Source organism: Trichechus manatus, unplaced genomic scaffold (genome assembly GCF_000243295.1).
Source record: "Trichechus manatus latirostris isolate Lorelei unplaced genomic scaffold, TriManLat1.0 scaffold00185, whole genome shotgun sequence".
Classification (NCBI taxonomy): Eukaryota; Metazoa; Chordata; class Mammalia; order Sirenia; family Trichechidae; genus Trichechus; species Trichechus manatus.
The window spans coordinates 5,055,730-5,078,893 of NW_004444121.1; the positions used below are offsets into that span (position 1 = coordinate 5,055,730).

General features: G+C 52.6%; 3 protein-coding genes across 3 annotated transcripts in view; 2 read left to right on the forward strand and 1 right to left on the reverse strand.

Annotated features, from left to right (window-relative positions):
* ZNF250 (zinc finger protein 250) overlaps window positions 1–23,164 on the reverse strand; it is a 65,583-nt gene that overhangs the window by 10,142 nt on the left and 32,277 nt on the right. The window lies entirely within an intron of this gene.
* RPL8 (ribosomal protein L8) lies at window positions 15,777–18,169 on the forward strand. Its single transcript, XM_004387411.3, has 6 exons — window positions 15,777–15,833; window positions 16,053–16,200; window positions 16,281–16,422; window positions 16,635–16,853; window positions 17,656–17,771; window positions 17,977–18,169. The coding sequence occupies exons 2-6, from the start codon at window positions 16,063–16,065 to the stop codon at window positions 18,133–18,135; spliced, it is 774 nt and encodes a 257-aa protein (XP_004387468.1). The 5' UTR covers window positions 15,777–15,833; window positions 16,053–16,062; the 3' UTR covers window positions 18,136–18,169.
* The window catches only part of ZNF34 (zinc finger protein 34), a 13,447-nt gene continuing 12,259 nt past the window's right edge, over window positions 21,977–23,164 (forward strand). Inside the window, exon 1 of the mRNA XM_012558785.2 lies at window positions 21,977–22,029. The gene's annotated coding sequence lies outside the window, so the exon portion shown is untranslated. The remainder of the gene's footprint in view (window positions 22,030–23,164) is intronic.

The window sequence follows — 23,164 nt, forward strand, 5'->3', positions numbered from 1 at the left end:
TCCCATTCTTCCCTATTCTGTAATATTCTCTGGACTCGGGCAGACATGGCTGTGGCAGCGTGCTTGTCCGTTCTCCCATTCTTCCCTATTCTGTAATATTCTCTGGACTCAGGCAGACATGGCTCTAGCAGCGTGCTTGTCCATTTTCCCACTTTTGTCTGTTCTGTGATATTTCCTTGGACTCGGGCAGACATGTCTGTTTCCCACTTTTGCCTTTTTGACTATATGACGAATAAAACTTCCTTTTTGCTTTATTAAACTTTGTGATGTTTTTCCCCTACAACAACCCCAAGTCCAGGCATCCCAAGTCCAGGTAGTGAACCTGGCTTCATGGCAGCCCACGGTCCCACCAAAGGCAGCTCCTTCCCCGACCCCAGCCCACAGCTCAGCCTGTCTGCCTAAGTGGGCTGGAACCAGGCAGGGAGGCCCGGAGCTTCCATTCGGGAGTGGCAGGACCCGGGAGTCCGTATTTTCAGTGCCCCAGTTCCTCACCTGTGGATTGGAGATGATAAATGTTTCTCCATTAATTCACCAAACACTCACCGCTGGCTGCTGCGTGACGCCCATGGGACCTGTCGGGGTCAATGAATCCGGGCGCAGGGACAGCACCAGGTGCCCTGGTGAGGCTTCCACTTCGAGTCCCCAGTACCCGAGAAACAGGGAGGTTGGGGCCAGTGCCAGGCCCGGAGCTTCCCCGGCCTCAGGGCGGTTCAAGAGAGTGCAAAAGGTGTGAAGGTTCCCCCCAAACCCTGACGGTGGCCTGCCCAAGGAGACACTGGTACCCTTAGTCCGAGGTCCCAGAGGCCAAAGCGGTCGATGTGCCTACCCTCCGCGTGGAACCATGGTGGCAAAGCAGACCCTTCACAGCAGATTTGAAAGGCCAAGGAAGTGGACGAATTTTTGAAGCAAATTTCTGAGGCTGCAGCTCGATCCCCTTCTCTCCTGCCTGTATCAGTCTGTGGGGGAAGACCAGCACACATCCCCCCTTTAAAAAAACTTTTTATTTTAAAATAATTATAAAATCACAGGAAGTTGCAAAGACAGTACAGGGAGGCCCCGTGCACCCTCCACTTTCCCCGGTGGCTGCATCCCACTTCCCCTGGCTTTTGTTTAGCGTTTGCATGGTACGTTTCCCATCTTCTGGCTTTTAAGTTTTCCGAATCTTTGTTTTAGATGTGTCTTTTACGAGCAGTATGTAACTGGATTCTTCATATCCAGCTTGACAAAGCTGACTTCTGACTCGTGTTTTCAGTCCATGTACGTTCAATGTAGTTGTTAATGTGTTTGGATTTATCTTGTTTTGTGCTTTGTCCGCCTTTGTTCCTCCCACTGCTGGCACCTGTCCTACATGCCGGCCCACCCCATCTCCTCCCTTGCAGTGTGTTTAAACAGTGTGATATGAGGTCCCTAGCTGACCTGTGAGATCTGTCCTAGCCTCAGGCAGCCTGTCCGCTCAGGCCTGGAGCTGCCACTGCATGGATGGGGCTTCCCCACAGGAGCCAGGGCCTGGGACAGACCAGCAGTGAGGGCTGCTCAGGGGCACAATGGGGTCAGGTCGCCTGAGACAGGCCCCCTGTCCACCCTGGGCAGCTCCTGTGCTCCCCACTCACCTACATCCCTCTGGCTGGCTGGTTGGCTCCAGCTCCCTTCCTGGGGTCTTGCTCCTTCTGTCAACAAGTATCTCTTTACTGTCAGCTGTTCCAGGACACAGCCAGGCCCAGGTGGAGCTGGACAGGGCCTGGGAGGTTCAAGTCCAGTGCCATCCCAGTCTGGATGGGAAAGCACACAGAGGTGCACGGATCCTAGACTGGGGGAAGGGGCAGATGGCTTCCTGAGGAGCCAGGCAAGGATGAGGGCTGCAGGTGGCAGGAACTGCAGGGACAAAGGTCTGCAGAGAAGTGAGCAAGTGTCTGGGAGGGAGCCCCATCTCCGAAGGTGTAAGCTCTCTGCTTCTGATGCCTATACAGGGACTTTACCCTGGTACAGACCGATTCCCCCCATCCTGCCAAGATGATAAGAGCATCGCTCTATTGCTTTTGTTGTTGTTGTTGGTAAGTCCACTACTTGGCTCTTTTTTTTTCCACTCAGCTGTTCCACCCGGCACCTCAAAGGCATTGACAAAAGAACACCGATGTGGAGAAGGATGTGGACTCATTTGACACCTTTCTCACTGTCTTAGTTATCTAGTGCCGCTATGACAGAAATCCCACAAGGGGATGGCTTTAACAAAGAAAAAATTATTCTCTCACAGTCTAGTAGGCTAGAAGTCCGAATTCAGGGTGCCGGCTCCAGGGGAAGGCTTTCTCTCTCTGTTGGCTCTGGGGGAAGGTCCTTGTCATCCATCTTCCCCTGGTCTAGGAGCTTCTCAGATGCAGGGACCCAGGGTCCAAAGGACACGCTCTGCTCCCGCTCCCGCTCCCGGTGCTGATTTCTTGATGGTATGAGGTCCCCATGTCTCTCTGCTTGCTTCTCTCCTTTGTATCTCAAAAGAGATTGGCTTAAAACAAGATCTCATCTTGTAGATTGAGTCCTGCCTCATTAACACAACTGCCGCTAATCCCACCTCATTAACATCATAGAGGTAGGATTTACAACACATAGGAAAATCACATCAGACTGACAAAATGGTAGACAATCACACAATACTGGGAATCATAGCCTAGCCACGTTGACACGCATTTTTGGGTGACACAATTCAATCCATAACACGTGCATTGGCTTCCGGGGCAGAGAAGAGATCCCAAGCCCCAGAAACACTGCACCCTCGTCACAAGTTGCAGGGCCTACTTGTGGTGCAAGAGCTGTGGGAGTCCCTGAAGACCTCTAGGACTCTACCAAACACATGAGGACCACAGGGGGACACCTCTACCTGCATGGACCAACTGTTACCACTGGGGACAAGGGCATATGCATTGTCATAAAGCTGACTGGAAGAAGGGCATCAGGATCACTACCCAAGAAGGTGGTGCCAGGCTTGTAAACCTCCCTGCAGACATTGTCTTTGTGTTCAGAGAAAAGCACCTCCTCCTTCACACTCCTGCCGTGTGGCCGAGCTGTATTCAAATGATGGAGCTGGGAAAGCCTGGTAAGTCCAGGTCCTGAGGCATGTTCTTTAGTGGACTTTCACATTTTTTAAGCCCCTGAACGCTTGTCAAGCTGTTTTGTGTATTTAAGAAGGCAGTGTTTAGAAGGACAAAGGAACCTGTGATGGTGATGGGCGTACCATGTCACCATCACTCTCCCCTTCGAGCAGTCAAAGCCCTCTCTTACTAAGAGCTAAAGTGGACTCTTTTCCTACAGCCCCGGTTCCTGGGGTGCTCTAACACTCCCCTAAATGAGAGATAGAAGAAAACACCCTACTTTTCATAAAACCCATTGCCGTCAAATCGATTCTGACTCATAGTGACCCCACTTTTCATAGAAATAAATATATTTGATAAGAATGAATGTTGCAGGTTTGAAGGAATGAGACCATCCTATCAGAGTATGTGCAACCTGAGGACTAAGAAATTTATTCTCTAAGGAAACATTTTCTTTAGGGAAATTTTGCGTAGAGTGGGGGATATGGCGGGGGACTGTCTGGCTGATCAAAAACACAGTGCCAGAGACAGAGCCTGAGGCAGGTGTGGGGGAGGCATGACGGGCCTTGCATCCATTGTCCAGGCTGTCATGGACTGGCTGGGGACGTCAGCTCCCTGGGGAGCATGGAAGTGGGACTTCTGGTCCTTTCTTCCTTTTCAGAGCACGAAAGGCCTGAAAGAACCGACTTATTTTCTTTTTGGAATCACTGTTAGGTAGAGCCTGAGGCAGGAACTGGGGCTCCGTACACTGAAGGATGCCTGGTGAAGGCCTGTCTTGAGCAGAGGGGCTCCTCACCCTGGGGTGGGTTGTCTCCATTCCTGCAGGCTCTATCTCATCTTCTGCCCCAGGTCCCCTGCAGCCTCCTCTCTCTTTTGCTGAGTGAGTACAGTTTGCTGTCGTCCCTAGTCTGAGGGCCTCTTCCACCCCCACATAAGGGTGCAGGGAAAAAGCTATCTAGGCTGGGGACCAAGTTGTCTGCAGCCACCTCCTCTCCCTGATGTTCTTGAGAGTTGGCTCCGGGGGTCAGCGCTGGCATGGCTCTGGCATTTGCTCTTGAGAGATAAGTAGACCCAGAGTCACCTTTGGCCTGTGGACCAGTTTGGGACTGGGTGTTGCCCACAAGAAACACTGTCTTGTATACAAGGACCTCGCAGAGTGGGCCCCACTTACAGTGCCACCCAACCTCATAACGTTGGCTACTAGAAACATCCGAGGCTCTGGATGGAGAGCAGAATGCTCCTGAGAAGAGTTTGGGTAGTACCGCAGGCATAATGAGGGAATCAAATTTCTGGTGTTTAAGGGGATAAGGGTCTTCCCAAGATGGACCAATGGAGAGTGGGCAGCGACCTCCACCATATAGCTCTCCTGATGCTTGAAAGGGAGCGTGTGCTGGTGCCTGTAAGAGACAAGCGATAAGGAATGTGTGCAGGAGGAGAATGGGGGCAAAGCGGCCAGGCGGGCCTGGCTGGGACACATTTCCCCACATGATCCCATTGCCCTCCTTTTATCCTCACCCCAAGCTCCCCATCACTTTCCATTCCCCGTGGTTCTCCCTCTCAGGCCATGCTGCACCGGAGCTCTGGAATTCCATGAGGCCAGCTAGGAAGAGGGATACCTGGAATAATGGAAGAGGTAAATCACCCTTTCAGAGAAAAAAGTTGGTCCAGTATCACCTTAAGGTCTTAGTAGCTGGGAAACAGAAGCCTGATTATTAAATGTAGTTAAAGGTAAGTGCAAAGGGACTTTGTTGGAGGCTGAGTAGAATGTTTTTTGGGAGTACCCATTTAAACCAAACCCGTTGCCACTGAGTCAATTCCAACTCACAGCGACATATAGGACAGAGTAGAACTGCCCCATAGGGTTTCCAAGGAGCAGCTGGTGGATTCAAACTGCTGACCTTTGCTTTAGCAGCCAAGCTCTTAACCACTGCGCTACCAGGGCTCCTAGACCTTGTCAGAAGGAGACCTGAGAGCCCCAGGAATCAGCACTCAGAGGGTCAGTGACTCTAATAGCCAGGCTTAGACATGTGCAGTGCTGTGTCATTTACAGAGTGCTTCCACATAGTGTCCCAGGTGACCTCACACAACCCCGAGAGTCTGGAATCAGGGAAGTTAGCTTGTCCGAAGTCAGGACCCAAGAATTCGCCTCCAACACCACAATACTGCACTGCATCTCGCACTGTCACACTGTGGGTGAGACTCCCTGCTCAGCTCCATTATTGTTGAATTCCCACTGAGGGCCCAGCAGGGATGGGGAGAAGTTCCCCAGGCTGTAACTCCCTTCCTAGGAGACTTTCCTCAGAGAGCTCTGTTTTCCAAGAAGTTCTGGCTCTCGGTACTGTCGTCCTCAGTGATCATGGGCCTGGGCCATCAAGGAAAGCAGAGATGAGGTTTAAACCTGTGAGGGCCCAGGGTGCAATAGCAGAGTCTTACCCAGAACAGCTCCTGCTCTAGTCTTCCTTCTGTCTCTGCATTGGTCTGAAAGAAAAAATATATTTCTTCCCCACATGTCTGTCAGTTTGTTGTACTGTGGTGGCTTACGTGTTGCTGTGATGCTGGAAGCTATGCCACCAGTATTCAAATACCAGGAGGGTCACCCCTGGTGGACAGGTTTCAGTTGAACTTCCAGACTAAGACTGGGAAGAAGGACCTGGTGGTCTACTTCTGAAAAAAATTAGCAGTGAGAATCTTATGAATAGCAGTGGAACATTGTCTAATACAGTGCAGGAAGATGAGCCCCTCAGGTTGGAAGGCACCTAAAATACGACCTGCGAAGAGCTGCCTCCTCAAGTATAGTCGACCTTAATGACATGGATGCAGTCAAGCTTTCAGTACCTTCGTTTGCTGATGTGGCATGACTCAAAATGAGAAGAAACAGCTGCAAACATCAATTAATAATAGGAATGTGGAATTATGAAGGATGAATCTAGGAAAACTGAAAGTCATCAGAAATGAAATGGAATATATAAAGATCAATATTCTAGGCATCAGTGAGCTGAAATGGACTGGTATTGGCCATTCTGAATCAGACAATCATACGGTCTACTACGCTGGGAATGACAACTTGAAGAGGAATGGCGTTGCATTCATCATCAAAAAGAACATTTCAAGATCTGTCCTGAAGTACAATGCTGTCAGTGATAGGATGATATCCATACACCTACAAAGAAGACCAGTCAATATGACTGTTATTCAAACTTGTGCTCCAACCACTAAGGTCAAAGATGAAGAAATTGAAGATTTTTGCCAACTTCTGCAGTCTGAAATTGATCAAACATGCCATCAGGATGCATTGATAATTACTGGTGATTGGAATGTGAAAGTTGGAAACAAAGAAGAAGCATCGGCAGTTGGAAAATATGGCTTTGGTGATAGAAATGATGCCAGAGATCGCGTGATAGAATTTTGCAAGACCAATGACTTCTTCACTGCAAATACCTTTTTTCACCAACATAAACAGCCACCATATACATGGACCTCGCCAGATGGAATACGCAGGAATCATATCGACTACATCTGTGGAAAGAGACGATGGAAAAGCTCAATATCATCAGTCAGAACAAGGGTAGGGGCTGGCTGCGGAACAGACCATCAATTGCTCATATGCAAGTTCCAGTTGAAACTGAAGAAAATTAGAACAGGTCCATGAGAGCCAAAGTACAACCTTCAGTATACCCCACATGAATTTAGAGACCATCTGGAGAATAGATTTGATGTGTTGAACACTTATGACTGAAGACCAGACAAGTCGTGGAATGACATCAAGGACATCATACGTGAAGAAAGCAAGATATCATTAGAGAGACAAGAAAGAAAGAAAAGACCAAAATGGATGGCAGAATAGACTCTGAAACTTGTCCTTGAACGTTGAGTAGCTAAAGCAAAAGGAAGAAACAATGAAGTAAAAGAGCTGAACAGAAGATTTCAAAGGGCAGCTCGAGAAGACAAAGTATTATAAGGACGTGTGCAAAGAGCTGGAGATAGAAAACCAAAAGGGAAGAACACGCTCAGCATTTCTCAACCCAAAAGAACTGAAAAAAGAAATTCAAGCCTCGAGTTGCAATAGTGAAGGATTCTATAGGGAAAATATTAAAAGACGCAGGAAGCATCAAAAGAAGATGCGAGGAACACACAGAGTCATACCAAACAGAATTGGTCAACATTCAACCATTTCAAGAGGTAGCATATGATCAGGAACTGACGGTACTGAAGGAAGAAGTCCAAGCTGCACTGAAGGCACTGGTGAAATACAAAGCTCCAGAAATTGACAGAATATCAACTGAGATGTTTCAACAAATGGATGCAGTGCTGGAAGTGCCCGCATGTCTATGCCAAGAAATTTGGAAGACAGCTACCTGGCCAGCTGACTGGAAGAGCTCCATATTTTTGCCTATTCCAAAGAAAGGTGATCCAACTGAAAGTGGAAACTATCAAACAATATGATTAATATCACACACAAGTACAATTTTTCTGAAGATCATTCAAAAGCAGCTGCAGCAGTATATCAACAGGGAACTGCCAGAAATTCAGGCCAGATTCAGAAGAGGGCGCAGAACCAGGAATATCATTGCTGATGTCAGATGGATCCTGGCTGAAAGCAGAGAATACCAGAAAGATGTTTACCTGTGTTTTATTGACTGTGCAAAGGCATTCGACTCTGTGGATCATAACGAATTATCGATAACATTACAAACAATGGGAATCCCAGCGCACTTCATTGTGCTCATAAGGAACCTGTACATAGATCAAGAGGCAGGTATTCAAACAGAACAAGGGGATACTGCACTGTTTAAAGTCAGGAAAGGTGTGTGTCAGGGTTGTATCCTTTCACCACACCATACCTATTCAACGTGTATGCTGAACAAATAATCCGAGAAGCTGGACTATATGAAGAACGGGGCGTCAGGATTGGAGGAAGACTCATTAACAACCTGCGTTATGCAGATGACACAACTTTGCTTGCTGAAAGTGAAGAGGACTTGAGGCACTTACTGATGAAGATCAAAGACCACAGCCTTCAGTATGGATTACACCTCAACATAAAGAAAACAAAAATCTTCACAACTGGACCAATAAACAACATCATGATAAACAGAGAAAAGACTGAGCTTGTCAAGGATTTCATTTTACTCAGACCCACACTTGACACCCATGGAAGCAGCAGTCAAGAAATCAAAAGACGTATTGCATTGGGCAAATCTGCTGCAAAAGACCTCTTTAAAGTGTTGAAAAGCAAAGATGTCACCTTGACGACTAAGGTGTGCCTGACCCAAGCCATGGTATTTTCAATCGCATCACATGCATGTGAAAGCTGGACAATGAATAAGGAAGATCGATTTGAATTGTGGTGTTGGCGAAGAATATTGAATATATCATAGGGTCGCTATAGGGTTGCTATGAGTCGTAATTGACTTGACCACAGTGGGTTTGGTTTTTTTGGTTTTTATGGACTACCAAAAGAAGGAACAAATCTGTCTTGGAAGAAGTACAACCCGAATGCTCCTAGGAAGCAAGGATGGCCAGACTATGTCTCACATACTTTGGACATGTTATCAGGAGGGATAAGTCCCTGGAGAAGGACATCATGCTTAGTAAAGTACAGGGTCAGCAAAATGATCTTTTTGAGGATGAATGTAACGTCCTCTAACCCCCAGTGAGGGGAGGTTAGAGGGAGGCACTTGTCCCTTGGCACAAATCCAAGGGGCACCAGATGAGGTAGGCCGGCGAATCAACCCCCCCATCCCCTCCCATGGCATGGGGGTGGGGGGTGAGGTGGAAACTTGGAGATTGTCCTTGGGCCCTCCTTACCCTAGCTATGCCTCTGCCTAGAGCAGGGCACAATTCACCCACTGGGGCGTAACCTCCATGCCACCTGCAGCCCTCATACCCTCCCTTACCATCGTTGCCTTTTTCCTCAGGAAGCCATTTGCCTCTTCCTCCAGTCTAGGATCCGTGCACCTCTGCATGCTTCCCCATCCAAACTGGGATGCCACTGGACCTAAACATCCCAGGCCTTGTCCAGCTCCACCCAGGCCTGCTGCATCCTGGTTCAGTTGACAGTAAATATTTGCTGACTGGAGGAGTAGGACCCCAGGGAGGGAGCTGGAGCCAACCAGCCAGAGGGGTGTAGGTGAGCATGGAGCTCAGAAGCCCCCCAGGGTAGACAGAGGGGCCTGTCCTAGGTGACCTGATCCCATTGCGCCTCTGAGCGGCCCTCACTGCTGGGCTGCCCCAGGCCCATGGCTCCTGTGGGGAAGCCCTCTCCGGCCTGTTGTGTGGGAAACCCGTCCATTCAGTGGCAGCTCCATGCCTGAACAGACAGGCTGCCTGAGGCCAGGACAGACCTCACAGGCCATCTAGGGGCCTCACATCACCCTGTTTAAACACACTGCAAGAGGGAGATGGGGTGGGCCAAAACATGTAGGATGGGTACCAGCAATGGGAGGAACTCACAGCCTGAATCCTGGGTTACATGATGTTCCTGCATCCAGTCTCTGCCTTCCCCACTTAGTGGCTGTGATGGTTAAGACTGTGTGTCAGATTGACTGGGCCATGATTCTCAGCGCTTTGGCACTTGTGTGATGTTGTGGTCACTTCCCTGTTGAGATGTGATATGTGATCACCCCCATGATGGCATCTGCTGTGAGTAGCCAATCAGTTGACGGGGAGTTTCCTTGGACGTGTGGCCTGCATTGAGTGTGGGCGGATGTTCAGGCAAGGCTCGGGGGCTCTTTTGCTTGTTCTGGATCCTACAGCTGACTCCTGCTCATCTGATTTCCGGTTTTTGGGACTTGAGCTAGCAGCTTACCTGTGGTCCTGGTGGTCAGTCTTGGAACTGGTGGATCTGCACAGCCTGTGAGCAACAACCCTGCTTTCTGGCCTGTGGATCTTGGTTTTGCTAGCCCCTGCAGCTACATGAATCAGAAGCCTCTTTCCTGCCCCACGGACTTGGAACATTACAGCCTCTACAACCACATGAGCCATTTTCTTGATATAAATTTCTCCCTCTCTATATATATTTATACACTTTACTGGTTTTGCATCTCTAGAGAACCCAGCCTAAGACGGTGGGGTACAAGGACCAGAGTTGAAGTTTGAGCAAGAGGGCTTGGCAGACAGAGGAGTCTGGGGCTGACCTCAGCCCTTGCTCTATAGGACTAGTCCAGGCAGCAGTAGCTGACCAGGGATGTAACCTATGGAGCAGCCATGACTTCAATCTTCTTTTCTGGAATGGTGATCATACAGGGTCATTTTGGAGTCAGAATGATCGTCCCAATAGGGGCTGATATAAGGGTGACAGAGGTGTGCCTTATGACTTGGCCCTTCCACTCCCTCTGCCTCCAGGAAGCTGTCTCTTGTTCTGTTCTTTAAGTCTGTGTTGAGCACACACCTGCTTTGTTCAAGGTCTTGGGTTACAAACTTGATATCCACAAGTAGCACGTCTTGGCTTCACCCATTTGTTAATTTTTCTCATCTTCTGTAGCAGAGTGGAACATGTCCAGGCTTGGCTCACAGTTCTGTGGGTCAGGCAAGGGTACATACCGGGCAGCGAGATCCCACCCCAGGATGGACCTAGAGCACAACTTGGGGTTGTGGCGCCCTGAGCACATCTGAGAGTGGCAAGCCTGGGTCACAGTTCCTTGGGCCCGGGAGCTCCTCCACTTGTCCGTACGGAAGGGGCAGTCAGAAGAGAGCTTAAGCAGTCCCCTAAAGTCAGGCCCAGGACCAGGTTCTGTGTGCCCAGATTCATGAGCATTCCTGCCTTGGGCAGATGCTCACTCAGCACTAACTTCCATACCCCCAAGGGACTGTCCACGTGGGAAGGGCAAGAAGGAGGCTGAGGATGCAGTAGTTAGGAAGATGATCCAGGTTGAGTACAGGAGTGGGATAACCCATGAGAGGCCCTTCCTCGAGGGAGGGAGGGGAGACCCCAAGGACTACGGTTGGCTGGGCAGGTGGGGTGGGGAGGGACCGGGATTGCAGATGTTTGGGGACGGCTTGGAGATGTGTGCTCACAGCTTTTCTGAGAGGGTGAAAGGGGCTGTGTGGAAATTTCACATTTATTGTTTATTTGCCAGCAGTATAGGCCTACTTCCTGGGTATTGAGGCATTGTTAATGCCTAGCTTGCGTAGTTCACTTTTGCAAGCTCCTATAATTTTTGTTTTCCTCCTATCCTCTCTTTTGCTTTCCCATGATTTTAAAGTTTAAGTTTCTCTTTGAGAGGTAGAACGACCGTGGAGGGTAGAGTAACTCAGCTGCAACATGATAATAACAGTGCAAGATGACCTTTGAGGATTGCCAGGTGCAGAATGTAACCACCAGAAAAAAAAACTATAATCTTGTCCATATAAAAACTTTTAGCCAGTCTCCAATGGGGAGACAGGTCTTTTGGAGGCGCTCATTCCCCTCTGTCTCCTGTATATCGACACACAATAAAACACTCTTGCTGCTCACCTCACCCTGTCTCGGTATTGGCTTCTGCGGCACGCGGCTCAGACCCACCGTTGTGTTAACAGGGGATAAGGCGAAAGATTGTGAAGCCCAGTGGCCTGATGAGCCCTGAGTATCTGAAACCCCAGCCCTCTGTGAGGGCTGGTCACAGTAATTTCAGCCTGACACGAAGCCATTGTGAATGTTTTCTGGGGCCCACATGTGTGATTGAAGAGTAAAAAGTAGGACAGGAGGAAAAGATCCTTCCCTATCACAATGAGGGGATAGCACGAGATTTACATACGGACAACTTATCGGCACATAAGCGCAGCCACAATATCTGACTCATTGAAACTGAGGCCGGCAGCCCTGAGTGGGCCCACATTTCCTCCCCAAGGTGGTCGGGGCTGTCAGGACAGAGCACGTGCCCTAATCCATGGAGTGCCTCTGCCCTGCTCAGAACCTCTGGGTTCTCCCTCTTCCTCCAAGTGTCTGTCTGGGTCACGAGCAGATCCATCACACGTGCAAGTGCTGCTGGGAACCCAAGCTCCCCAAGGAGCCTGAGGGCTCTAATAGCACCTAAACATTCAGTCTGGGGACAAAGACGACCTGGATTTCATGTAAGGTTGCAGCACCCATGTATAGAGTGCTGAGCTGGGCCTGCTGAGGGAAGGGACACCAATGCATGTCACTGTCCTGTGTGAAAAGGAGAAAATGGTTCCTGATCTGTCCTGGGCACACATCTGACTCTTCCTTACTAGCAGTGGCCCTGGGGCAAGGCCCTTCCTTTCTCTGAGCCGCTGGCTTCCTCACAGTCTGATCCAGTTGGGAGGCTAGGTACCCAATGGGCTTGAGGTAAACCTTCTCCAAGTGTTTGTGGAAGTGTGAGGGCGCTGCTCCAGCACATCCAGTTTATGGAGCAGGATGGTTTCCCACCTGCCAGGATGTTTTCACACCACAGCTTAGTGGTCAAAGAATGTGACAGGAGCCAGTCTGAGGGCTGGGTCCCAGCTCCACTGTATCTTTTTGTGATTGTGCACTAGGTGAAAGCTTACAGAGTGAACTAGATTTCCATTTGATTTCATTTGACTGTTTGTGCCTAGTGTTTCGGTCTCCACGATCTGTCAGCACTCTCCCCATTTCCACCCTGGGCTCCCCATTTCCTCTGGTCCCTGATTTTCTATCCCTTCCTGCCTTCTCATCTTTGCTTTTGGGCAAATATTGTCCTTTTGACCTAGTATAACTGATTGTTCTAAGGAGTACGTTTCTCTCGGGTGTTATCTTATGGGCTTGTCTACTGTTTGGCTGGAAGATGGTCTCTGGGAATGGCTTCAGATCCATGTCAGAAGGGTGTCTTACAGCCATAGTCTCAGAGGTTCCTCCAGTCTCTGTCAGACCAGTAAGTCTGGTCTTTTCTCTGAATTTGAATTTTTGTTCCACATTTTTCTCCCGCTCTGTCTGGGACCCTCTGTGGGATCCCAGTCGGAGCGGCCGTTAGTGGTAGTCGGGCACCATCTACTTCTGGTCTCGGGGTCGTGCCGGCTGTGGTTTACGTGTTCCGTCAGTCCTCTGGACTAATTGCTCCCTTGAGTCTTTGGTTTTCTTCACTCTCCTTTGCTCCAGACGGGAAGAGTCCAATAGCTGTATCTTAGATGCCATCTCAAAAGCTTGTAATGCCCCGGTTGCTACTCACCAAAGTAGGCCTGGCTCCACTATTTAACAGCCGTGGGGCCTTGGCAGATAACAGTAACACTGTGTCCCCCTCATCGTTAATATGGGGACAATAGTATTTGTTCATGGAATTATGAGTAAACGCACATGAAGGGCATAAAGTGTGCCTAGCAGAAATAACCAGGGCTGTCAAAAGTCACGGAGGGTGATGCTGGGCAGAAAGGAGAGGTGCCTGAGGGAGTGACTGGAAGGGAGCCCCAGCGGTCCTGGACAAAATCCATTCATTGACATGGGTGCTATTTCCCAAGTGTATCGAGGAGATGAAAAGTCATCATGTTTATGCTGAGAATATTTGTAATACAGGTCTTTGTAGAATACTTTTTACAAAAACCCGTTGTCATCAAGTTGATTCCCTCATAGTGATCCTACAGGACAGAGTAGAACTGCCCCAGGGTTTCCAAGGAGCAGCTGGTGGCTTTAAACTGCTGACCTTTTGGTTAGCAGCCGAACTCTTAACCACTGCACTAGCTGGGCTCTCTCTTTAGAAAAAGTGTTTTAAAAAAGTCTGCCTGGGAATTAGTAAAAACTCTTGGGAGGTCTTCAGACCTACAAAGGTTATGAAAATCTTGGGGTCCAAGCCTGTATCACTAAGGAGAAAAGGGAAACTTGCTAAAATCTGGGAGGAAAGACTGAGAGGTTATAGGTGGAAAGTCAGAAGCACCAGCCAAGGGTCCAGAGATCTGGTGGCCATGAAAGGTTTCCCCCCGTCTCTCCTACAACTGTGACACTGACTGTCCACAAGAGTCCATTCAAGGAGCTACCCTTGGGCCTGACCCAAGCTAGTGTCAGCAAGGCCCTGGATGCCCGCGGTGGCCAGGTCTGCCTCCTTCCAGTTGCATCCCAGGGCCTTGGCGTCCACCTCTGAGGGCCAGAGGGGGAGTGGGGGCCCAGATGCCCCCTCATCTGTAACATCCCATTCCAAGGACCAGTGGGATTGTATCAGGAACCCCACACCCTGTGTGTCTAAGCTGGTCTCATTTCTGTCCAACACCCAACCCTCACTCTGCCCTCTGGACCTCAGGGCCTATCCCCACTGACCCCAGAACCTCTGAGGAGGCCCAGCCAGGCCAATGCCCTTCAGCCCCCAGCCCTGTAGTTGGCTGTGGTGCCTCCTGAGCCCTGGTTCTGTGGAGTTCCTTCTTGCTCTCCCCGAACCCCAGCTCCATGGCCTCTTGAGGGTGTCTCATGCACCAGCACCCCCTTCCCCCTGGCCACCTGGTGCCCCTTCTTCCCTTCTCCTATCACCTTCTTGTGATGGCACCACATCCAGGTGGGACACCCCTGGCAGATCCTTGCCTCTGTCCTCAGAGGGTCTCCCTCCCAGAGTCCTGACTGCAAGCTGGGATCTCCATCCTTCCAGAACCCTCCTTGTAGCCCCCCTTCCTCTGTGGGCCTCACTTGCTCACCGGAAGCCAATGTTAATGAAGCTCTTCCTGCCAGCGTCTCCTGTTGGAGAGGGGTCTCACCTCCTTTCCTGGCTCTCCTCTCCTGGACCACCACTCCCCCCCACTTGTGCATGCGTTCCCATCCCTCAGGACACCACTCCGGGAAGGCCCCAGCCCCACAGCAGGTGTCCTGCTGAACACCCCCACCCAGCCAGACGCTCCTTATCTCCCATCTCTGACCCCCACGGCCCTTGCCCAGCTGCCCCATTCTGGGCTCCTCTCCGCATTCCTCCTCCACCCACCCGTCTCCACAGGCCTCTGGTCACTGTCACCGTGTTCCGTCGCCTCAGGGTCACTCGTCCAGTCTGCCTAGCCTCATTGTCTCCGTTGCGTGTGACACCGCCGCCCCTCCCCACAACTCGCCCCTGCGACATCATACTTCCCCCTTCTGGGCCTCGTTCCCCTCCCCATTCTCCCTAGCTCCAGGTAAAGATGGTCCCAGGCTCCTCTCTCCGACACCCACACCCAGTTCCGGCCCAGAAGTCGACAAAATCCTGGCGTCCGCGAAGCGTCCGATCCAGCAGGAGTTATTTGCCATCTGTCCCCCAAATTCCTCCGCCCATCTCCCGCCAGCTCCCTGGGCGCAGCGCACCCGCGGCAGCCCCTCACCGGACAAGGGAGTCCCTCTCCCGACAAGGTAGTTCCTGACCCTACATTGGGGCTCTTCATGGACAGAGGGCCGCTTCTCCTGACAAGAGAGCCCCGCACCCTACAGGGGGCAGTCTGGAGCCCCGCGCGAATCCAGAATGGGGCGCTGCGGCTGGACAAATTCCTCTCTTCTGTGCTTCTTCAGCTGTTCAACGGGCAGCACTGCCAGCCGGGAGCCCTCGGCCAGGGCCGGGACGCTGCAGCCTCCTCTCAGGGCCCCGACCCCACGATGACACAACAGGGAATAGCGTCAGCCAGGCGCAACCCCCGAGCCTCCCGGCTCCACAGATACAGCTTTCCCAGTGCGCCTGCGCAGACTCCACGCCGGCGGAGGTGTGACCCGCAGCACCCGAAGGCCGACCGCTCGTCCCAGCGTACCCTGCGCGCCGGACGGCTAGGCGCTCGCTCCGGAAGGTAAAGCTGCTCGCGGGCCCCGCCCCGGAAGATAAGGCGGCTCGCGGGCGCCGCGTTTCCTCTTTCGTTCGCGCTCGTGGGCAGGTAAGACGTGGATGCGGAGCTGCGGGGTGGGTACCATCCATTGCCATCCGTCGCCTTGGGGCCCGCGGGGGACCTCTTGCGACTCTCCTATGGGGACGCTGGGGTGAATGGCCTGGCTGGGGCCGCGGGGCGGGCAGGGGCTGGGGGGACGGGAGTGCTGGAAGCCCGGCTGGCGGGGATGCCTGGCCCGCCCGCGAGCTGACCGTGGACGCTCTCCAGACCCGCCGCCATGGGCCGCGTAATTCGTGGACAGAGGAAGGGCGCCGGCTCTGTGTTCCGCGCGCACGTGAAGCACCGTAAGGGCGCCGCGCGACTGCGCGCCGTGGACTTCGCTGAGCGGCATGGCTACATCAAGGGCATTGTGAAGGTGCGGAACACTGGGCCGGGACGGGTGGCAGGTGGGGGCGGCCCGCCGGGACCCTGCCCTCACGCAGCCTCGGCCCGCAGGACATCATCCACGATCCGGGCCGCGGCGCGCCCCTTGCCAAGGTGGTCTTCCGGGACCCGTATCGGTTTAAAAAGCGGACAGAGCTCTTTATTGCAGCCGAGGGCATCCACACAGGCCAGTTCGTGTACTGCGGCAAGAAGGGTGAGTCTCGCGACTGTAAGGTGAGGTCGGGTGAGGATATGGGGTTGTTTGAGAAGCCTCGGCCTCACTTGGGGACTCCCGCGTGACCGAAAGGTACCCAAACTGGTACCTGGAGAGCTGCGGAGGTTGGGTGTCTAGTGTTGTCTTGGTTCCAGAGTGAGTGAGTTAAGGCGGCCACAGTACTGCACTGACCTAGCTGCTTCGCCTCGCAGCCCAGCTGAACATCGGCAATGTCCTCCCGGTGGGCACCATGCCTGAGGGCACCATCGTGTGCTGTCTGGAGGAGAAGCCTGGAGACCGAGGCAAGCTGGCGCGAGCCTCCGGGAACTACGCCACGGTCATTTCCCACAACCCTGAGACTAAGAAGACCCGCGTGAAGCTGCCCTCAGGCTCCAAGAAGGTCATCTCCTCAGCCAACAGAGCCGTGGTTGGTGAGTGGCAGGTAGCGAGTAGATGGTTGGTGGGTGGATAGGCCGAGTCTTCCGCCAGGGTTCAGTCACAACTGCTCGTTTTGCGTGTTCCAGCTTGTTACCCATGGGTTCAGTCACTTGAGCCCCTTAAGTGGTTTGTGAGTTGTCTTAACTTGTTAAATGGCATGGTGTAGTACCAGCTTCACACCTGATTTAGGGTTGAGTGAGATTTGTTAGGTAGGGAATGTCTTTACTGTGTTGTAAGCGCGACTGATGTAATTCTACAAATACATCCAGAGATAGTAATTTGTTCAAGGTCGTACAGTAAGTGGGAAAACGGATTTGAACCTAGGTTTGCCTGTTTACTTTGCTGCTTTGCAATGCCTTTGAATCCCTGTGCTAAATTACCTGTGCACAGAGGAGGCTCTGGGGCATGTTCACAGAAGGAGCAGAGCCACGGCTGTGTTGTGACAGCTGCTCTGTGTGTGAGGGGAGGTGGAGTGATCCGCTCACAAAGGCAGAGTGCTGAGAATGAAAACTTATCTGGAAAACCTTGAAGCTCTCTTGACCTCGGGGAACTTGAAGAAACTTGGCTGTCAGCTCACAGGCTATGAGGGGCTCCCTGGGACAGAGGCTTGAATGGGGCAGGCTTTCTCTTTAGCGTTGTCCCTTATGGAGGCTCCTGGGGACAGAATGGGAAGGTATGAAGAGACGGTAACTAGTGCAGGGAGCTGGGCACTGGCAAGGAGCCAGCAGGGGGAGCCTGTGCCTGGGGAGGGTCTCGTCTTCAATGCACGTCGCTGAGGTCCCTCCTCTTTTCCAGGTGTGGTGGCTGGTGGTGGCCGCATTGACAAGCCCATCCTGAAGGCCGGCCGTGCCTACCACAAGTATAAGGCCAAGAGGAACTGTTGGCCACGTGTGCGGGGTGTGGCCATGAACGTGAGTAGCTCGGAAATCGAGGTGCAGGGGCCATGAAGCTGGGTGGACAGTCCACTTTCAGAAGTGTGTCTCTCCCCCGGCTAGGGGAATAACTTACAGGGGGATGCAGTGGTGTACTGGTTTGTAGTCTCAGGCCGATTCTTCCTGCCGCTGAGCTCTGGCAGGTGGGGTCACCCACGCTAACACTGTTGTCCTTTTTCTGCAGCCCGTGGAGCATCCTTTTGGAGGTGGCAACCACCAGCACATTGGCAAGCCCTCCACCATCCGCAGGGATGCCCCTGCCGGCCGCAAAGTGGGTCTTATTGCTGCTCGCCGGACCGGACGACTCCGGGGAACCAAGACTGTGCAGGAGAAAGAGAACTAGGGTTGGGGACTCAATAAAGCTTGTTCTCCTGCCACTTAGCTGTGTACTGTTCCTGTGGTTCAGAGAGAAGGGCCCTGTTTTGGGGCTGGGCTGCAGTGTCACCTGTGGAACAGTGAGGAGATGCTGTAGATGCACCAGTGAGTAGTAGAAGTTTTGGAGCAAAAGTTCACTGCAGGAGGAGAGGGGCCTGCTGGGGCCTGGAGACCAGGTTGGAGGGACAAGAACAAGGGTCTGTGCTCAGCATCAGCCAGTGGATCAGTCCTGCTGTGGTGCCCTGGTCCGAGGAGAGTTTTGCAAGTAAGGAAATGGAGTGCACACAGCTTGGATTTGAGCCCCAGTGTGCGAGATGGAACCCCTGCACTTCCCAAGCGTCCTGTTGGCCATCATATGACCAGGACCTGCCCAAATGGGGGGTGCACATGTCTCTGGAAGGCTCCTTTTGGGGTGCCTGGCTTGCAGCTGGTGACATGGCAGTGTCTAGGGCCCACTGTTGGACTGAGCGCTGGGAGTCTGTCGTGTGTAGAGAGGGCTTTTGGGGTATGGCTGGTCTTGTCCTTAGCGGGCTGTTTTGGGGAGGAAGACAGTCTCTTTACAGTCAGCAAGGCCACGCCTGGTTTTGCTTCACCATCCTGCCTGTTCTTCCCTGCTGAACATCAGGAACAAGGTGCTGCTTCTCTGATGGAGCAGTCCACACCCCAGATGTGGTAGGGGACCGGGGGTCACTACCAGGGCTGAAAGTCCTGTACCCCTGGGCACCTTATCGTCTGGGTCAGGCCCGCTTATCTGCTTCTGCCTTTTCTCTGACCCAGCAGGGAAAGATGAAGTTAAGGTCAGTGATTCTGGGCATGGGGCTCTGCTGAACACCCAGATAATGGTGGTGAGCTTGGGGTCACCCAGCAGCCTCTGGGGCATCTGCCCTTCAGGTCCCCATCATTGGCCTCAGGACTGTTGAGTTTAGTGGAGGGTTCCAGAAAGGCTTAGACGGGTGTACACAGCTGACCAAAGGGTATAGATTGCTGCCCAAACCTGTCCTGGCCACCACCCACATGCCAGCCCCCATATTCTCCCACCCAGTTAGTCCCTGAGGTCTACCCTTTATCATGTCTCTGCCGGCACCTTGGCTCACCCTGTACGCTCCCTGATGGTAGGCTGTAGCCCTGACCCCATGGGCACCAGCACCTGTACACAGCAGGAGTCCTGAGAGGCTCTCGGGTTCCTGGTCACCAGCCTCTGGCCCTGTCCTGTCACTTAATCTCCACAAGGACTTGATTCCGGGAACTCCCAACACCACACCACCAGCATGGGGCTGTCCCTGCACTCACCCACCGGGGTGTGGAGGCTCACTCTTGGAGCACCCCCTTGGGAATGGGGGTGAAGGGTGTGTGGCATGTCCTCTGCCGTGGGGAGACCTTGTCCTGCGAGCTTCCACCACCACCAGGCTGAGTGTGGCCCAGGGCACCTGTACCATCTGCTAAACAAGCTGATCAAAGCCAACAAGCAGGACTGATGCTGCTCAGGGAAGCAAGGGATACTCCTTTCCGGGACGCCATCTGGAATTCCTGCTATGGCTGTTCCCCTTGCAGCCCCTTCAAAGCCAGTGCGGCTGCAGGTGCTGCCAGCTACTGTCCCTGACTACTCATGGCTGAAAGCCCGCCAGGGACAGCCTCATGCAGGATGGAGGGGTCTTTACTGGTGAGGTGCCCATGGCTCGGCTGCCCCTCCCTGAGCCTCATGCATGAGAACAGGTTATCTCAAGGTTGTTCTAAGGGGCTGTGTGGCTCCCAGGTGAGGCCCCTCCTGGGTGACAAGGCCACGCTGTGCTGCCAGGCGGGTTCCCATTCATAGCCCATGCCCACTTCTCATGGGACCCCGACCCCCATTTCTTGGTCTCGTCTTCCTGATCCTGCTGGTGTTCTCTCTGCCTTTGGGTACCTCACCCCACCCAGGTGGTTCCCACAGGGCTGGGACCTTGATCTGATCTCCTTTATTGTCATCCATAGTGCTGACCCCAAGCGTGGCAGGTCACGTTTACATCCATGAAGAGTTTGGTGTAGAGAAGGCAGGTGCAGCATTTCCTCCCAAGGACAGAGGGACATCTGGAAGGAGGGTGAAATGGTCACCTTGGCCATAAATCGCCACTGCTTTTCTGTTCCCTTCTGGCCAAAGTGGGCTCCAGCCTTGGCCAAAGGAAGCTTTGGGGAGGGAGGTCATCAGGAAAGGCTTGCTCCAGGAGAGAGGACACAGCTAGAATGGATGCAGCAGGTGACACAAACCTTGGAAGTGTTCGCCTAGCACATTTGGATGGAGGGTAAGAGCCCAGGAGCATTTGTGATGAGGTTTTCCCCTCTGGGTATAAAACTCATGTGCACTCATAGTTAACAAATTCATCAAGAAGCTAAAGGAGCTTAAGGGCCTCTTCCAGGTTCTGGGCCCAATTTGTTTGCATATATATTTTTTTTTCCTTAAAGAACCCCCATGTTTATAAGCCCCAAGTCCTACAAAACCTGGCTTCTCACCTTTTGGAAAACATGGAAGTGCATAGAACAAATTAAAACCCCATAATGCAGAAATTAAGCGATTGGCTGCTAACCAAAAGGTTGGCAGTTCGCATCCACCAGCTGCTCCTTGGAAACCCTGTAGAGCAGTTCTACTCTGTCCTATAGGGTCGTTATGAGTCGGAATCAACATGACGGCAATGGGTTTTTGGTGGGGGTTAATCCCCGAGGTGACCACTGCCAACATTTTGGTATCTTTTCTCTGTATCTTTGTTCTCTTTATTTTCTACACAACTATGTCCTGTGTGTCTCAGTTCCTCAGCCAGTCAACAGGTCAATGTTTGCACTTATTTCTCTGGCTCTTGGACCATGTGAGTCAATCTCCCACTTAGGGTTGCTGAAAACAGAAGCATCAACCCTAACTACTCACCAAATCCAAAAGGATGGACAGGATTTCCCAAAATGGGACAGAGTTAGAACAAGAATATTCGTGGATAGGACGTGGTGATGATGCCAGCATTCCTCACAGTGGCCCTTTGAGGTTCCAGCCGTCCAGCCGGCTCTCCTGGCTCCCAGAACTCCTGTCCCTGCTGCTGCCCCACTCACAGGGCAAGACCCGCTCTCTTCCAAGCACAGCCCCAAGGGCTTGGAGGGCCTGCGGAGCGTGGCCTGTGGTGATCCTCTCTGCAGACCTGGGCACCGCCCCTCAGAGCGGCCCTGCGGCTGGACAGGGTTGGCGCTGTGTGGGACCTCCCAGGCATCAGCAAGCAAGGTCCCCGTGGATTCAGGGGGGTTGGAAAGAAGAAAGGATGGCTGCCCCTGGAACATCCTTAAGGGTGGACAGCGGCCTCTGAGACTTCTGTAGTTGGCGTGCATTCTGGGCCCATTTACAGGGGTGGGAGCAATGGGTTAAATCCTAAAATAGGCTTCTTTGACCAGTAAGCATTTACTTAACATCCTGGGTGAGCACAATGTCTTGAGGGAAGGGTAGGGTTACCCGGGGCCTGATCTTTTCTTGGTTGGGGTAACGTTAGCCGCTCACACGGGAGAGATTTCCCCCGAAAAAGAGAATTACTATAACCTGTTAACCTTTGAAGTTGGTCATCAAAGCCTTTGGCCATAGTCCCTGCTCTGGGAACTCGGGGTCATGGCTCCAGACTGCCGCCTGGTACCAGCGTTCCCAACTCACAGCATTGCTATCTACTGTTCTCGGAGAACCTACTGTGTACCAGAGCCGCATACCACCGAGACGCGGAGTCCTTCCGCGCCCCAGAGCGGCCCGAGAGGCGCTTGTAGTCCGGAGAGGAGTAGGGCTTGGCTGGCGCGTCACTTCCGGCTCGATTCCGATTGGCGGGGCAGGCGGGGTCTGGTCCGGTGGCCGCTCCTCTGCGGCTCTGAGGTGAGTGTGGGCCCGACGGGGACGGGGGCGGCTGTGGCTGCCGGGCCTACACAGGGGTGCGAGCCATTCCCGCGCCAGCCGCTCCAAAGTGCACCCCTCCCGCCATACTCCGGGCCTGGGGCCCTCCTGACTATCGGCGACACCTCTCGCCTCAGGATCCCGCTGACAGACCCATCTCCTGCTCTGGGCACCCCGCCAACAGATCCCATGACTCGCCCGGGGTCTCCCCACGAGGAGGCTTCCACGCCCCGGGATGCTTTGGACCCCTTCCTGTAGCCTGGTGACCCGAGGCCCTTCGTCTCCCCCGGTCGTTAGTACCATCCCCCTTCAAACTCCCCCAACTCTAAACTCCCAGTCTGCGGAATAGGCCCGGCCTTTCCTTCGCACACAGGCCCAGGGTCATTTGTATCTCTCTCCCCACAACCCCCACCACTAGGTTCCCGCACCACATTCCTCGGGGAGGTGGGCGGGGAGGCGCGGTCACCTGGCCTCCTGGGGACAGTTAATGCGAAAACACACACACACACTTTTCTGTCAACATTTAACTTGGCTTCACGCGCCGCCATATCGATCATCCTCCCATTTGTCCCAACCCGTCCTGTAGGACCCTCTTCTTGCCTTTAGCAGCCAGATTTCCCAAAACACTTGTCCCACTAGCTGTGCCTTCTCTCCAAGGCCGCCCTCTCTGCAGCCAAGCAGCCAGCTTTTGGTTCATATTTTAGGGGCATTTTTTTAAGGTCTCAAGCCTTTTTGCCTCTTGGTCTTGTGTGTACGTGTTTTAATTATTGTACTTTAGGTGAAGGTTTACAGAGCAAACTAGTTTCTCATTAAACAATGAATACACATATTGTTTTGTGACATTGGTTGCCAACTCCACAACGTGTCAACACTCTCCCCTTCTCGATCTTGGGTTCCCCATTACCAGCTTTCCTGTCCCCTCCTGCTTTCTAGTCCTTGTCCCTGGGCTGTTGTGCGCATTTAGTCTCATTCTGTTTTATGGGCCTGTCAAATCTTTGGCTTAAGAGTGAACCTCAGGAGTGACTTTGTTACTGAACTATAAGGGTGTCCCGGGGCCATACTCTTGGGGTTTCTCCAGTCTCTGTCAGATCAGTAAGTCTGGTCTTTTTTTTTTTTT

What these genes read in the sequence shown, in the direction of transcription:
- RPL8 (XM_004387411.3), top strand. Translation starts at nt 16,063, where the DNA reads ATGGGCCGCGTAATTCGTGGACAGAGGAAGGGCGCCGGCTCTGTGTTC. An exon ending in CGTGTACTGCGGCAAGAAGG is followed by an intron (nt 16,423 to 16,634) that starts GTGAGTCTCGCG and finishes TTCGCCTCGCAG; the next exon opens with CCCAGCTGAACATCGGCAAT. An exon ending in AGCCAACAGAGCCGTGGTTG is followed by an intron (nt 16,854 to 17,655) that starts GTGAGTGGCAGG and finishes CCTCTTTTCCAG; the next exon opens with GTGTGGTGGCTGGTGGTGGC.